Source organism: Notamacropus eugenii, chromosome 1 (genome assembly GCF_028372415.1).
Source record: "Notamacropus eugenii isolate mMacEug1 chromosome 1, mMacEug1.pri_v2, whole genome shotgun sequence".
NCBI lineage: Eukaryota > Metazoa > Chordata > Mammalia > Diprotodontia > Macropodidae > Notamacropus > Notamacropus eugenii.
The window spans coordinates 481,506,325-481,523,639 of NC_092872.1; the positions used below are offsets into that span (position 1 = coordinate 481,506,325).

General features: G+C 34.6%; 1 protein-coding gene across 15 annotated transcripts in view; it reads right to left on the reverse strand.

Moving 5' to 3' along the window:
• FNBP1 (formin binding protein 1) overlaps nt 1–17,315 on the reverse strand; it is a 181,128-nt gene that overhangs the window by 33,441 nt on the left and 130,372 nt on the right. For all 15 annotated transcript variants that reach the window (XM_072632695.1, XM_072632692.1, XM_072632691.1 and 12 more), the window contains exon 7: nt 119–247. In XM_072632695.1, coding sequence (XP_072488796.1) covers nt 119–247 — 129 coding nt within the window. The remainder of the gene's footprint in view (nt 1–118; nt 248–17,315) is intronic.

Sequence of the window (17,315 nt, forward strand, 5' to 3'; positions counted from 1 at the left end):
GTTCTGTGCTACTCAGTTAAAAAAAATTATTTGGCTCAGGGAGAAGGTTGAATTATACGGATTTGTAAGTTACGGTCACAGCAGTGAACATGATTTACAAAAAACAAAACTCTCTTACCTGGAAGATGCTGGGTATGTGAGTGCAATAATGTTCACGCTGCTCATGGTTGAACTTCTGAAGAGCAGATGAGTAATCTGCCTTGCTGTCCTCCGCCATCTGATGCCGTAACTGAGCTTGTTGCCTTGCCTTTGAAAAACAAAAACATAACACTCTTTGGTTTCCATTCATGGAAAGTGCAAAGAAATGGATTTACTCATTCAGCAAAATAATCATTAAAAAAACTTAAAACATTAAAAAACTGTTTATTTTAAACTTCATTTTTAAATCTGCTATAATTAGGTACTCCTTAGGGGAGCTCTCTACCCTTTATATTGAATTCTGTCTTTTGCAACTCTGCTTTTCTCAAAATATCTATAGCAAATGTATACATCTTTGTTTCTCTGCTGGATCTTAACTTGATCTTCTTTATCATTTAACTGAAAAAGCAGTAGGAGCAATATCTACTACTAATCTGGTTGGACTCATAGCAGTAGCACTTTCACATACGTCAATTTTTTCCTCAAAAGAGCATTGAAACCAGTCTCAAGATTGAATTGGTCCAATGACCGAGGCTCAAATCATTGATTGTAATTTCCTGGTTCCTAAGAAACAGCAAAGTTAGTAGTCTGTATTCCTCAGGGTTGGGGGACTTCCCACTTCTCAAGTCAATATATCCTTGCAACTGGAAACACCATAGTGGCAAAGATGAAAGCAAGGATAGCTATACCCAATTCAACCAGTGCTGGGTCTATGTTGACTATCCTTTCGATGCTATTGCTGGGGAACATTCCTTACAAGGCGTGAGTTTCTCATTTCATTCTGAGCATGAAACTGAACCACTATACCCAGCTGAGTCAAGCCCAAAACCATCATATATTGCATAGAATCTCTCTCAATTCTTCAGAATTGTTTATTCTTCTTACTCTAATTTAATAAAAAAAAATATTTTTTAAAATGCCATCTTTTGTTTTTACATTACTTTAATTTGCAAGTATATCCCTTCCCATTTCACGGCTTAGAGCCACTCCGTAAAAACAATAAAAAAGGGAAGGGAAAAAGTAGGTCAGTAAAACTAACCAACACATGAAATCAAGTACACACCACAAAGATCTTATCCTCAAAGAACTCTCACTAGATCTTTTCATTCCTATTAGCTATCCTCCTGTACCTCTCTTACCTTTTGTGACTAAATTTCTTGAGGAGGCTATCTATAATCAGTACCTCCACTTTCCTTTCTTTCACTCTCTTTTTAACTCTCTTCAGTCAGACTTCAGACCAGGAGCATGCTGGAGCCAGCTCTTACTGGTTATTGTTAATCAAGTGTATTTACACCTCATAAGTCAGCAAATGCTAAAAAGTCAGGTCTTTGTTTAATGCTTTTTTGATTCTCTAGACCTAAGAAAGTGATAGAGGAAAATGTTAATAATTCAGATTTAACATAAAAGTGTGACTTCAATTTTTGGAGAGCCAAGTAGTTAAACATAATCTGCTATCTCCAAAGACACCAATGATCACTTAATTGACAAATCTAATGAATGGCCTTTCATCAATTTTCATCATTCTTGATCTCTGTAGCTTTTGACACTTTTTTTTGACACCATTTCTCCAAAGAGGGGAGAAACTATATACATACATACATACATACATGGGTCTGTATAAGACAAATAAAAAGCAAACTTGGAGAGGATTGAACTAGTAACTGGGGGAAAGACAGGGGAACCAGAATTAGAGCCTATTGCATTATTTATGTAGCATGTTTTGTTTTATTTTTTACTGGGGTGGGTATGTGTTTTTACTGTATATGTGTAACTGTCAAGTCAATACCCACAACAGCAACTATGAATATGCATGAGTATTTCCAGGATAAATTCACAAAATGTAAATAACTCTCTTCCTCAAAGGCAAAACCAAAATGTTTATGCAGATATCAGAGAGCCAATTCCACCATGATAACAAAGAAGTTTATACACATCACCAATCCAGGAAGTACCAACATCCCCAAGCCTTCCCTCTGTTAGGCCTCCCCACAAACAAGCACCCCTAGGCAACATTCCTCCTTCTCTCACTCTTGCTAGCTGCTCTGTCCCAGCTCTGCCTCACTCTCTTTTCCTGTTCCACCCTTCCTGCCATTTGGCAAGCTCCTCCCACCATGCCATGTGACTCAGTCTCTATCACAGCAGTCAGCTGGACATGAGCTCAAAGCAGGTCACATAAGCCTATGAATGGAAGGGAAAGATCTTCCCAACCCATTAACATTACAATATGTATAAATACACACACCTTTTTGGACCAGTGGTCTAGACCTGTGATCACACCAGTGTAAGGTGACTGTTGGCAAATCACTTAACCCTGTCTGCCTCAATTTTTTCATCTGTAAAATGAACTGGAGAAGGAAATAGTGAACCACTCCAATATTTTTGCCAAGAAAACCCCAAATAGGCTCACAAAGGGTTGGACATTACCAACATGCCAATTCCATCCAGATCCTCAATTCGTCTATAATATGTCATCTTAGAAAGTTGCCTTGTAAACTGAGAGATTAAGTAATTTGCTCATTGTGTCATATATCTAGATATTAGAATGAGAATTTAAACCTCAGTTCTCACTGAACCTGATGTATTTCCTCTATCCTCTATGCCAGGCTGCCTTGACATATAGCATTTCATTAACTTTTGTAACACATGCGGTGTGTGGCAATGATGCACTAAGAGGGTGATAACAAGGCCAAGACTTAGAAACCATAAACAACATGGAAAAGATATTCTGCCTTCTTTCATTATTTTAGGAAAAGCCCATTTTTATTTGTTGGCCTTTCAAATGAAAAGCCTAAATAAAATAAACCATCAAGGTTTGTTTCATTTTATGTCAGCATAGTTGATAGCATCAAGCATCATTTCCTCTCCCCTTCTTCACAAACTTTATTGGTTTCCTGCCTTTGTATGTAAGTATTTAGCCAGATACTGATTTTCACTTCCTTGACAAAATTTAGTCACATCATTGGGTGAAAACCCCTAGGTGCTAATTTATACCTAGTTCCTTTATTTTATTCTCTATTTGTACCATAAAACTTTCCAAATGAAGGTGATGTTCTTAACATTTCCAACTGAATTTCCCTAAGTTTTTTTCCTTCTTGCTCAGAGCTTTCAGTTGGCTGTTCTCACCATTAAACTACTTTTTTCTTGTCTACAATCTGCTTATTTTAGTTACCACTTTTTTGGGGGGGTGGGGAAGCAGCTAAGCCTCCTATTAGCTCTCTTCCTGCTCATATGTCTTGGCTTTCCTTTAAATTCAGCATGAAAAAAATATCCAAACTCCCTCTTCTTCAAAAACAAAACAAAACAGAAACAAAAAAACTCTAGGAGAAGAAAGACCCCTCCCTGTTAAAATAACAGCTATACCACCTACATATATATTCCATCTGATCCTAAAATAAGAACTCAGATTCACAAATCTTTGTCAATGATATTTACAGAATACCTTCAGTTTCATAATCTGTTAATCTAGTATTAAATAAAGCAGAAAATGAGAGATAGTGCTAATCTTTTAATTTCTTTTAAAAATTCTTAAATTCTATTTCCCCAAATATTTTTAGCTGCTATTCCATACCCCTCTTCCCCCACTTTTTAAAAAGAGATAACAACCTTAAAGGATATATTTTTATGAAAACAATTCTGAAAATTACTTTCTTAAAAAGTTCAAATTTTAATCTGTGTACAACATACAAGGAGACATTTCCTTGACAATAAATATTTGAATATAATATCATAGAATATTTAACTCATAATAGCCAGAAACTAACAAGGGGCAACAAGAAGTTACACAGCTCCATCTATTTAGAAATGAATCTAGTTCTTCTCCTTCTAATGTCCTCCTTTGGCTATAAAACAGATTTTAAAAGAGTATTAAAATAATTGTCTCATGATGCAGTTTGTGTTGTTTCCAACGTAGATTTTGAATCTTAATGATTCTACTAGGTATGCATTGAAGAAATAGCTGAATAAGGAGAAATAGACAAAACCAAGCCAAAAGGTTTGCTGAGTAGAAGAAAAGGAGATAAGCTTTCTTTTGAGGGAGAATCTTTAGCTTATCATCTTGAGGGTTTTTGTTGAAAAAAATGTTTATATAAAGCTATTAATTGATTATCTAAAAATCTTTTCCTATAGTTACAGAATATCAGAACATTTGTAAAAATAGAAAGGAACTAAAAAGCAACATAAAAATAATATTGTGTCAAACTCTATAAGGGCTACAGCAGGAATACAGTAGCATCTTACTCTTTCTTCACCAGGGCCCAGCTGCTATAGATCAGTAATCACTTATGAATCCCATTCTGTATTGTCACCTAAGAACATACTATTGTTCTAGGGAACTTCTAACATGGAACCCCTATTTTTGTTTCCATGGGCTGCTGCTTGTTTATTTGAACAATACAACATAAAAAGCCATCTCTGAATTCATTGTTGAATCATAAGACAGTTACTTATTATTACAAACAGATTTTTTCCTAACATTTTTAAGACCTAAGAAAAAATATTTTAAAAAAACACAACCAATTAGTAATTGTATTTTTTTTACTACAAAAAAGCATTTTATTCCCTTGTAATAAATAATACTCAGAATGTTAAATTACTAAAATATGGTAATAGGCTAACAATATGTTCCAGGACCATTTTAAATCTGAATTCTAAGGAAAAGATGAGTAGAAGGTAATCTTAATATCTGACATATGTATACAACTTCATATAAATTATCTCATTTCATCTTTATAATAATCCTCAAACAAAGTACACTGGCATTCCCATACAAGAATGTTGAAGTTATGTGACTTGCCTAGGGTCACACACCTAAGTATCTGAGGCAGCAAGGTGTCTAAACCCAGGTCTTGGGGATGTCTAATTCAACGATTCCTCTGTGGAGTTATGCTTAACTCTCTGCTGAGAAGACATTTGGAGAAAATGAGATTTTTTTAATTGGGGGAGGGGGAAGGGAGTTGGTGGTGGTTGTTTTTCTTGGGGTATATCAAAGAAGTCTTTGATACATCCATGAGATATCTGTAAGAATACTTTCCAGGACATCTATCTCACCTAGACAAGAAGATCATTTTAAATTGGACTCATTAAATCACTCATTAACACAGACAACAGCCATGTTGAGGCTAGTTAACAAATGAAAAATGAGTTTTTCCTATTTGTTTACTTTCTTTTTTAAAAAATTAAATTATTTTATTTGTTTTCAGTGTTCAACAATCACTTCCATATATAGAAATTAGGCTTAAACCAACACTTTACATCATTTTTTACAATATATATGCTATGTTAATATTAACAATCATTTACTTTTAAAAATTAGAAGAGAAACAGACTAAAAATCTCTTGCAGCTATGGATAGGAGGTGTATTCTTAACCAGTCAAGAGGTAAAGGAAATTACAAAAGATAAAATAGACAATCTGGATTACTTGAAACTGAAAAGCTTCTGTACAGACAAAATTAAGGCACTAGGATGAGAAGGAAGTGGTCGAATGGGAAAAAAAAAATCTTTGTAGGTCATGGGAAGTAAGTTGAGTAATTGAGTGACTAGGGTTTTGGAGTCAAAGTCAGTATGTATTTTGAAGACTCCAGATATGAGGACAGGAACTGAGAAGAGAAAATATGTGAGCCATGTACCAAACTCATTGAGGAAGAAAGGGGAGTAATCTGGATGTCTATATAACAACTACTAGGATTTTGATTGGGTAATAGAGATGAATCCCATGATTCTCAAAGGAGGAGATCAAAGTGATCTGACTGATCAAAGTAGGGAGAGAACTTGGAAGTGGCATTGGGGAGCAAAGGAATATTCCATATAAACTAAATGGAATAAACTATGTGGAATATTCCATATAAACTAACTTCCATATAACTACTTAGATGTAGTGGCATTGGGGAGCAAAGGAACATTCCAACTCTCCCACTTCAGTCAGTGAACTGAGACAATGAATGAAGGTGCAACCAGTAGTAGCAAGGGTAGTCAGGAATATTATGTGTCATCAGAAGGGTACCAGATATCTGTAGTAGCCAGAAGGTGGAAGGAGTAAGAGAGGAAAAAGTTTAGAATGAAGAGAAGTTTGTTGCCTGTGGAATAGGCAATCAGACTATTTTGCAGTTTTCTTTGCTGATTCTTCATTCAGATCACACACTTTAACTGTCAGGGTCTCACTGGGTTCCACCCTAGACTTTCTTTTCTTCTCCCTCTCTACTACACTTGGTGATTGCATCAGTTTCCATGTATTCAATTGCCATCTCTGTTTATGAATCCCTTTCCTGCCCTATCCTCTCTGCTGACCTCTAGTCTTTCGTCTCATAATGCCTTTCATATATCTCAACCTGGATTTCCAGCAGACATCTAAAATCATTTATATTAGCTCTAGCTAATTCTGCCTTCTCCAGAAAAATGTGACTACTAACATTCAGTCTCTAACTATTGCCTACAAATTTGCTTACATCTCACCTGTCCATAAATGACTCTCACTAGACATTACCAATTCTTCAAGATTTTGTCCTATATTGCTCCTGCGTTTTAGCTCAAGTCCTAGAAAAAGCTGGCTATGTCTTGTTATCGTTGCTTCCTCTCCTCTCTTTTTCCCACTACAATCTGGCTTCTGAACATATCACTGTACAAGAACTTTCCAAAGTCACTAATAATCTCTAAATTACTGTATCTGATGGCCTTTTCTTAATTGCCATACCTCTTTTTTTAATTTCTCTGCAGCATTTGACCTTATTTCCCATCACATTACTTTCCTGGATATTTTCTGTGTTTTCATGTCTTTGTTCTTTTGGTTCTCTACCTGTCTCCATGTCTTTGTCTCTGTCTCTCCCTCCCTCTTTATCTCATCTTCTCACATGGATTTAATTATATTTATGAGGATGAATCCCAGACCTATATATTTATCCTCAGTTTTGCTCTTGAACTCCAGTTTCACAACCCCAACTCTCTAATAAGGAACTGAATATTTTCCAATCACTTCAAATTCTAAAATGTTAAGGATAGAATTTAATATCTTTACCTCCCCCCCCCCACCCCCTGCGAAAAGAAAAAGAAGAAACATCTTTTCTAAACTTTCCTATTTCTGTGGACACCAACCTTCTACTCACCCAGATTCTACAACTCTGGAGTCATTGTCAAATCCTCACCCTCCCTCACCCCACACAGCCCATCAGTTTCCAAATCTTATCACCTCTACCTTCACACTATCTCTCTGACATGACCCCTTCTCTCCATTCACAGAACTACCAATCTAGTTCAAGCCCTCATTAACTTCTGAGAAAATCTAATTGGCCTACCTGCCTCAAGTCTCTACCCTCTCCAGACCATCATCCTAATTATTTGTCCAAATGATTTCCTTAAAGTACAGGTTGGGTGTTGTCTTGCTATTTAATAAACTCTAGTGGCTCCCTATTATTTTTAGGATAAAATATAAACTCTTTGAGTATTTAAAGTTCTTCAAAGGTAGACCTGAATATACCTTTACAGACTTACTGCAAATAACTCCACTGTGTGGAGTTCTTAACTTTTTGGGGGAGAGGGGAATCACAGAACCCTCAGGCAGTCTAGTGAAGCCTAAGATAATGTTTTTAAATGAATGAATGAAATTATAAATTTTATTTATAGGTTAGCAGAAATAAAGATGTAATTTTTCACCATCCAAATTCACTGATCCCCTGAAATCTATCCAGAGATCCTTGAGAAGGTCTGTAGACCCCAGGTTGAGAACCCTTAGTTTAGCTAAATTGTGTTTCTTATTGTTCTTCATATACAATATTCTGTCTCTTGCCTTTGTATCTTGTAATGAGGATTATAGCAGCACCTATCTTGTAGTGTTATTGTAAGGATCAAATGGATATTTGTAAATCACTTGGCACAGTGCCTGGTATAGACACTATCTATGTGTTTATTCTCCTTTCCCTTCATACTTTCAGACTGGTTGGCTCCTATGCCTAGAATGCCCTTCCTCCTTACTTTCAAGGCTTAGCTTAAGTGCCACATTATATTTTTTATGTAATTTTTATCATTTTACTTTGTCAATTAATAAAAGTTATTTTTACTTCCTTTCACTGTGCTCCTAACATTGGGGAAAAAAAGAAAAACAAAATATCTACTTCATTCTGCACTCTGAGCCTATCACCTCTCAGGAAACTGAGTTTCCTTTTACTTCATTGTTGGATCTCTGCCTCTACTTTATAAAGAAGAAACTGGTGAAACAGAAGGAATGTGTCTGGCTCCAGTGCTCTGGTTTTTGTGCAATCTGCTTCTGCTTGCCTCTCCTCTTTCCTCTTCCTCTTTCAAAGCCCAGTCACAGGCTATCCTTTGTCTATTCTTTTAAACCTCTTTTTGATCCAACCTGGAAAGTTTAATGAGTTTGGAGTGACAGAACTGTAGGCTCGTCTTTGGTCTGGGTTTCTTGCCCTGGTTAATCTTCTGCAGGTTCCAAACTGTGCTGGAGGCTGAAACTAAGATTCTTCTACTATTCTTTGTTTCTAGGGTCATAGTCACACAAATGCAGTATGCTTCTCACTTTGTTCAGTGGACAACCTATATCTAGCCCATAACTGCTCCTTCCCCTGGAATGCCAATCCCAGGCCCAATACTCAGATCACCCTAGATCACTAAGTAGTGAACAATACATCTGTACAACATTCAGCTCCTGTGGTGGTGTGAGACCTCTACTTAGCCAAGTGCACTTCCTCAGTCACCTTTTAGTCCCTGTCCTGGAACACTTCATACTATCAGGCCTATCTCCTTACTAGACTTCATCATCAGTGTCCACAGACACTGTCTTCTATGCAGATCAGGGCTAGAAATATGACTCAGTGTGACTTTTTTCTTGGAATTCTCAATCAAGATTTTTTTGGGGAGAGCTTGGATGGACTTCTTCCCGATATTCCAACATCTTGACCTCTCCCTGTAAGTCTACCACAGTATATCTGTCAAGCTTTTCACCGTCACTGTAGTCACTAGTGCCTTCTTCCCGAAATCACTTTGTATGTTTTGTATATTTTGTACACATTTGTAAACATGTTATTTATCTTCCCTGGGACTGCTCTGACTTTATATGACCAGAGCCTGGCACATAATAGGGATTCAATAAATTCTTGCTTAATATGCTGACTAAACTCTATCCTAGCTTTACTAACAACCAACTGCATAACTCTGGTCACTACTTTCCCTCTCTGAGTCTAAAATAAAACTTAATGAAGACAAGGGCTATTTTCTTTACTGTTTTTAGTTTTGCCTTTGTCTCTCTAGCACCTAGTCCAGTGCCTTTTACATAGCAGGCACTTAATAAACACTTGAATTGGGTTAATACATAAATAATAAAAAAAGGGATTGTGACATTAGATGAATTTTATGCTATATGCCAGATCTATCATTATAATCTATGAGTAGAAAAGACATTAAAAGCACTTAAAATGCCAAATAGGGGACACACTAGAAGGAATGAATGCTTTGTCCCTTTCATCCTTAAAGGTTCGTTGTCTATGACGACACTTTCACACATCAGGCTTTCAAAAAGAGATGACCTAAAAATGGCAATAATAGAATGAAGTATTTCCTAAGGGATTCTCATCCATTGTAACAGCATAATTTCAAAGCAGTGTTTATCCATCCAACTCTTTAGATAAAATGCACTAAATGTAAAATTAGGGAAAATACACTAAATGTAAAGGTCAACAGGAAATTGAGGTTAGTAGAGAAACAGTTCAAAAGCAACAATATTTCCTCAGCTAGATCTATGAATAAGTTTCTCCTTGAATGATATTCAGAAATATTGAAATCCAAATCATTCAAATCCAAATTTTCTCTGAAAGGAACTAAATCATACTGATAAAATATTATTATTAATTATTCAGTGAACAAGTTGGAGGCAGGAAAAACAATTCACATAAGTAAAAATAGTTCATTTTTTTTAAGTCACTGAAATTTGAATAACTATTTTCTTACTAGTAAATTGTGTGCTATTGTCAATATTATTTCTAAACTACAATAGTGTAAAACAAATTCTCTGAGCTGTATTAGCATTATTACCATTTTTTCTTGTTGAAATTTACTTAGGCTAGAATGGTAGACTTTCCATCTTACAGTCTTGAACTTAGACTACAATAATCAAAGCTCACAAATTGAATGTTATCCCTGATAAAATGTTTTAACCTACCACATTTCAATATGTGCTAATCTAGCAACATTCAAAATTAGTCATCTTAAAATTTTCTGTCTATAGAGATTTTAAAAATTTATTTTAAAAAGCTGCTGTTTTAACAAACTTTTTTGTCTGTCATTAAAAGAAAAAAATAGAAAGCTGTCCCCTAATTTGAGTCCCTGTTGCCAATTGCCATATCTTCATTATCTTGAAGTTACATAAACTAATTTGATTCCCTACATCTATTGTTCCTGCTTGTTTCACAGTGGAACATTATCCAATTTTACAAACCCTTTATTACAGCTCATTTCTTATTGTAAGGGACAAAAGAAGAAAATTTGCTCATTTCTACACAAGATCAAAGATCAGAAACCAACAGCAGGATGTTCTGCACAGACATACAGAGGGTTAAAAAAAAAAAAGCCCACTGAGATTAGACTGCTTACAGGATGTACATAAAAAAAAACAGAGCAAAGAAATGTCTTTCCTGGAGTGTTTAGTAGTTGACTCAAATCAAATTGTGTCGTTTTTTTTTAAAACAGCACAATTAGAGAATCTAAATTTTACTTAGGTTGCTGATTCCTGGTAGAGCTACAATGAAATTTTTCTGACAACACTATTTGATTTTTCTACCTCTAATAAAATATTAGGAGAGATGAAAATATTAAAATATAGTTGTGGAGATGATTTCCAGCATGTAAACTAACCATTTCCCCTTTAAAAAAAATGCATAGTTTAAAAAACACACACACACCCTAAAATAAATACTTTCTTAACATAACTAGCTAGATACAGAACAGAAGGAGGGGGGGAGGATTGTTAAGATGCCAAATTATAGAATAAAAATCTCAACTTAATAGGATCAAACAAATGATCTGGCATAACTCCTTATATGTAGAATAACTAAAATACTCGTGCACTACAGACTGCTTCCCCAAATGGTCAAAAAATTTGACACGCTCTAGAGGCTTTTGTTAAAGCAGTACTAAATCCAAGCTACTGCCTGGCAAACATTAAGCATGCTCACTGTACTGAACAGAACATCCTAAGTACTTGAGATTCATTTGTTTTCTTGGATTATTAGGCAGATTAATTATGCTAATCAATTTGTTTTATCAGTTTCAGCTTAACTCTGATCAATTCTCACCTAAATAAATTAGTATATATTTTATAATTTAAAAACTGATTTTCTATCCCATTTCTTCCTCAGAAATCTAAACACTCCTGCAAAGTATATTCTAGAGAATTTCTACAGAGATATCATTTATATTAACAAATTGTTTAAAAGCCTAATATTTTAAAAGATCTTATCTCCACAAGAAATATAGTTGAAAAAAAAGTATTTTTAAAATTTTTATAATAGATTGACAGTCTATAACCAGAATATAATAGATAAATTTACTGTTTGGTATAAAAAAAAAGTGATATAAAGACATTTCCTCAAATTAAAGGTTTTACAATGAAGCCTCATTACTATCAAGTTCTAAAAATAAGAGCACCTGTCACAATCCAGAGGGAGTTCCTTTCTCAAAGTGCAGTAGTGATTTTCAAAAAAGTCTACTTGTTTTTTGGCAGACAAACTGTTTAAGAGACTAAAACTCAGAAACTGATACTATAGTTTCAAAAAATAATTTGTTATTTACAATTTCTCTGCTATTTGTGTCCACCAACTATAATTGATGCTAAACAATATCCCATTTTGCACTTAGAAATTATGTAACAGCAGGAGTCACAAGGCAAGGGTGAGAACAAGACAAAGGGTATTATTCACTGTTTGACATGGTTTAACACATGCATTTAGAAAACACTGTTCTCTCTGTCCGGCAATATTATTTCACATTCCATTCATTTTCATAACCTTTTTCTTCCTAACCCAAGTAAGAAGCAAACCAAGTATACAACCAGAGGCCAACAATTAGAGTAAGAAATAGTCTCTGCTTATGGTTATCCAATACAGTAGTTTCTAAACTATTTTGATTATGCACTCCATGAATAAACAATTTTTTAGCAATAACCATAATAATTTTATGTTAACTTATGTGCAAGAGAAATTCTGTACAAAGATTTTCCCCCTATGTAACAGTTTCCCTTCTATGATAGAGGCATTAATTTAATTTATGCAGATGTTTTTCAATTTCACGAAATCAAAATCCCCTATTTCATCTTTTGTAATTGCCTTTATCCTTGCTTGTGTTAATAATACATCTCCCACCCGTAATTGTGAATGATACATGATTTGTTTCATTTAATTTGTTTAATAGTGTATGATATTTAATATTCAGGTAATAAATCTATTTTGAATTTACTACAGAATATGGTGTAAAATGCTTGTCCAAGCCTAATTTGTTCCAGAATGTTTTCTTCAGACTTTTTTTCAAAGCAATTTTTCTTTTCAGGTTTCACAAACACAGGGTTATTGAGTTTAGTTATCTCTAATTATTCTTTGTATACTCTGTTTCATTGTTCTACTTCTCTGTTTTTTAACCAGCACCACAAGGTTTTTTATAAATGTCACTTCATCGTATAGTTTAAGACCTGGAAGTGTTATTGCCTCTTTCATTCCAAATTATTTTAGATCATTTATTTCTCTGAATGAATTTTGTTATTATTTGGAAATTATGAAAAAAGACAGAAATATTCAGCATTGGAAGGATTGTGCAAAGACAGGCATACTAGCACACTGTTGGTGTAGTACAACCATTTTGCAGTTGTTTTGAATAATTCAATTATTTTATTTTCATTTCCAAATTTCCTCTATTCTCTTCCCCCTTCCCCACTTATTGAGAATGCATGAAAAACAAAACCTGTTGCAAATATGTATAGTCATTCAAAGCAAAACAAAAAAAAAAAAAACAGAAAAAAGAGAAGAAAATATGCTTCAATCTGCACTCTTAGTCCATCAGCTCTCTATGTGGAACTGGATAGATTTTTTCATCATAAGTCCTTTCGAATTATAATGGGTCACCATGATGATCAGAGCTGTTAAGTCTTTCACAGCTGATCACTATTCCACTATTGCTCTTATTGTATAAAGTGTCTTCCTGGTTCTGTTCATTTTACTTTGCATCAGTTCACCAAATCTTTACAGATTTTTCTGAAACCATCTCCTTCTTAGAGCACAAAAGCACATATTACATTCATATGATATAACTTTTTTAGCCATTGCTCAATTGGGAATCTGCTCAGTTTCCAATTTGCTGCTCCTACAAAAAAAACTACTATACTTTGTTTGTACACATGGGTCATGTTCTTTCTTTGATTTTTTTAGGGTGCAGGCATATCTGTGGTATTGCTGGGTCAAAAAGTAAGCACAGTTTAATAGCTTTTTGGGTACAGTTCCAAATTACTTTCCAGAATGGTTGCACTACTTTGCAGCTCCACCCAATACTGCATTAGTGTAACTATTTTCCAACATCGCTTCTGGCATTTGCCATTTTCCCTTCTTTGATGATCTCAGTTAATATGATGTGTGTGAAGTAGTAAGTCAGATTTGTTTTAATTGTAATTTTTCTAATCATTAGTTATTTAGAACATTGTTTCATATGGCTATCATAGCTAAGACATCTTTCTCAGAAAATGACCTCTTTATCAACTGGGAAATGACTTTTATTCTTGTAAATCTGAATCAATTGCCCATATATACAACATAATGCAATAAAAAGTTATTAGGAGCAAACTTTATGCAAGGCACTGTGCTAAATATTACATCTATAATAGAGAAATGATGCAAAGACTCCCCTCCTCTCCCCCAAATTTCCTGCTTTTTCTTCAAACTTTAGCTACATTAGTTGGTGTTGTATTGAAAAACCTTTTTAATTTTATGAAAAGTATTCAATATATCCTCCTGTGAATCTTTCACTTGTTTATTCGTGAAATTTTCCCTTATCCATAGATATGACAGGTTATTTTTTCCATACATCAATACTTTTTCTAATGTCACACTTTATGTATGAATTGTGTACTCATTTGGAGCTTATCTTGGGATATAGAGTGTGAAAACTATACTTTCTGCTCCAATAGCTAGGATCTTTGGGTTTATCAAACACTAGGTTACTAAGTTCATTTGCTTCTAAATATAGTGTATCTAATCTATTCCATTGATAAGCCAAGCTATTTCATATCTAGTACCAGACTGTTTTGATGATTAGCATTTTGTAGTATATTTTGAGTTCTACTACTGCTAGTTCCCCTTTCTTCAATTTTTTCATCAATTCCCTAGATATTCCTGGTCTTTTGTTCCTCTAGATAAACTCTATTATTTTTTTCAGCTCTATGCAGTAATTCTTAGATGGTCTGATTGCACAATATTGAATAAGTAAATAAATTTAGGTAGTACTGTCATTATATTGACTCACCCTACCCATGAGCAATTACTATTTCTTCCAATTGTTTAGATCTATCTTTCTTTGTGTGAAGAGTCCTTTGTAATTGTTTTCATAGAGATCCTGCTTGTGCTTTGGCAGATAAACTCCCAAGCATTTTATACTATCTGTAGATATTTTAAATATCTCTAAATATCGCTATCTTTTCCTGCTGGGTTTTGTTGATAATATACAGAAATGTAAGTGATATGTATAGGTAAATTTTATATCCTGCAAATATGAAAAGGCTATTATTAATTTTGATTAATTTTTTAGTTTACTCTCCAGGGTTCTCTAAGTAAACCATTTTATCATCAGCAAAAAGTGTACTTATGTTTCTTTTTTGTCTATGCTTACTCCTTTAGTATCTTTTTTCTTGTCATTGCTATTGCTAGAGTTTCAAGTAAATTACTGAATAGTAATGATAATAGATATGTTTCCTTCACTCATGATCTTATTAGAAAGGCTTCTAGTTTATCCACATTATAAAAAATGTTCAATGCTCTTCTTTTTAGTTAGATACAACTTATAATTTTAAGAGAAGTTCATTTTATTCATATACTTTTCAGGATTTTTTTAAAAATAGGCATGAGTGTTGTATTTTGTCAGAAAATTTTCTACACCTGTGGGAAGAAAACGTGTGTTGGATTTTTGTTACTAACATGGTCAATTATACTTATGATTTTTCTAATGCTGAACCAGTCCAGAAGACCTGTCATAATTCCAGCCTAGTTAGGGTATATGAGCATTGTGACATATTATTTTAATCTCCTTGCTAATATATTATTTAAAATTTTTTCCATCAATACTCATCAGAGAGGTTGGTCAACAGTTTTTTTTCTCTGTTTTGATCCTCTTTAGTTTAGTTATAAGGTTAACATTTGTCTCATAGAAGGAATTTGGCAAGATCCCTTCTTAGCTTATTTTTTCAAAGCTTATGTAGTACTAAAATTAATTATTCTTTAAATGTTTACTAAAATGCACATGTGAATCCATTTGGTATTGGGAGTTGGGGCTTTTTTTCCTGTGGGAGTTCATTTATAGCTTGTTCAATTTCTTTTTTTAAATTTATACCCACTCCTTCTTGTCTATGTATATCCCTTTTATATTTCATATTAAATATACAATTCTCAAGATTAATAAGTATCATCTTCCCTTATAGGGATATAAACAGTTTGCCCATATTGAGTAACAAGTTTTTTCCCCCCGTTTACCATTATATGCCTCTCTTGAGACCTGTGTTTGAAGATCAAATTTTCTATTGAGTTCTGGTTTTTTCATCAAGAAAGTCTGGAAATCCTTTATTTCATTGAATGTCTATCTCCTTGCCTGAAATATTACGCTCAACTTTGCTGGGTAATTAGTCATTGGTTGTAGTCCTAGATCCTTTGCCTTATGGAATATCATATTCCAATTCCTTCAATCCTTTAATATAGAAGCTGCAAGGTATTGTGTGATCCTGACTGTAGCTCCTTGATATTTGAATTGATTGTTTCTGACTACCTGCAGTATTTTCTCCTTCACTTGATAGTTCTGGAATTTGGCAACGATATTCCTTGGTGTTTTTAGTTTGGGGTCCCTTTCAGGAGGTGAATGGTGGATTCTTTCAATGATTATTTTGCCCTCTGGATCTAGGACTTCTGGGCAATTTTCCTTGATGATTTCTTGGAAGATATTGCCCAGGCTCTTTTTTTCATCATGGCTTTCTGGTAGACCAATAATCCTTAGATTTTCTCTCCTGGATCTATTTTCCAGGTCAAGTGTTTTTCTAATTAGATATTTTACATTTTCTCCTATCTTTTCATTCTTTAGATTCTGTTTGACTGATTCTTGATGTCTCATAGATTCATTAGCTTCTACTTGCCTGATTCTATTTTTTATCAACTTGTTTTCTTTCAGTTAACTTTTGCATCTCCTTTTCCATCTGTCCAATTGTTCCTTTTAAGGAGTTATTTTCTCCAGTTAGGTTCTGTACTTCTTTTTCCATTTGTCCAATTGTCCTTTTAAATTCTTCTGTGATTTCTTTTCTCATATTTTTAAAGTCATTGGTCAGTTTTTCTTCTATTTCTCTAATTTGGGTTTTAAAATCCTCCCTGAGCTCTTCCAAGAAGGCTCTTTGTACTTCAGACTAGTTCATATACCCTTCTGAAGTTTCAGAACGTAGTACACTCTCAATGCTGATGTCTTTGGTATTTGTGTTTTGGTCCTTGTGCCCATAGAACGATTCTGTGGTCTTTACTGCTTTGCTTCTTACTCATGATAATCACCCCTCTCCTGGCTTTTAAAGTAGATCTCTGCATGTGGGACACAGGGGGTTCTGTCCCACAGTTCTTGGGCCTAAAACTTGAGGCTTTGTGTATTGTGGCTTCTGGTTCTTTCAGCTAGGAGCTAAAATGCTGCAGCTTACCTGGTGCTGAGCTGGCTGGTGTTGGAAAGTAGAAGCCAGGTGAGGTGTTGTGGGGTTTTCCTGCAGTTATCCTGGAGCTAGCTCATTAAGTGTGGGGGAGGGGTGGTCTGACCATACGAGGTCTCCTCTGCTGAGCTAGAGTATAGGCAAGTTCAGCAGTTGGTGATTCCATCTGCACTAGTGTCTTCTTGATTCCCCTGGGGTGCTGAGGCATGCCTGGTGTCCTGGTGTTGGCAGTTGCTGGCTTCACTCCCCTAGGCCTCAGCATC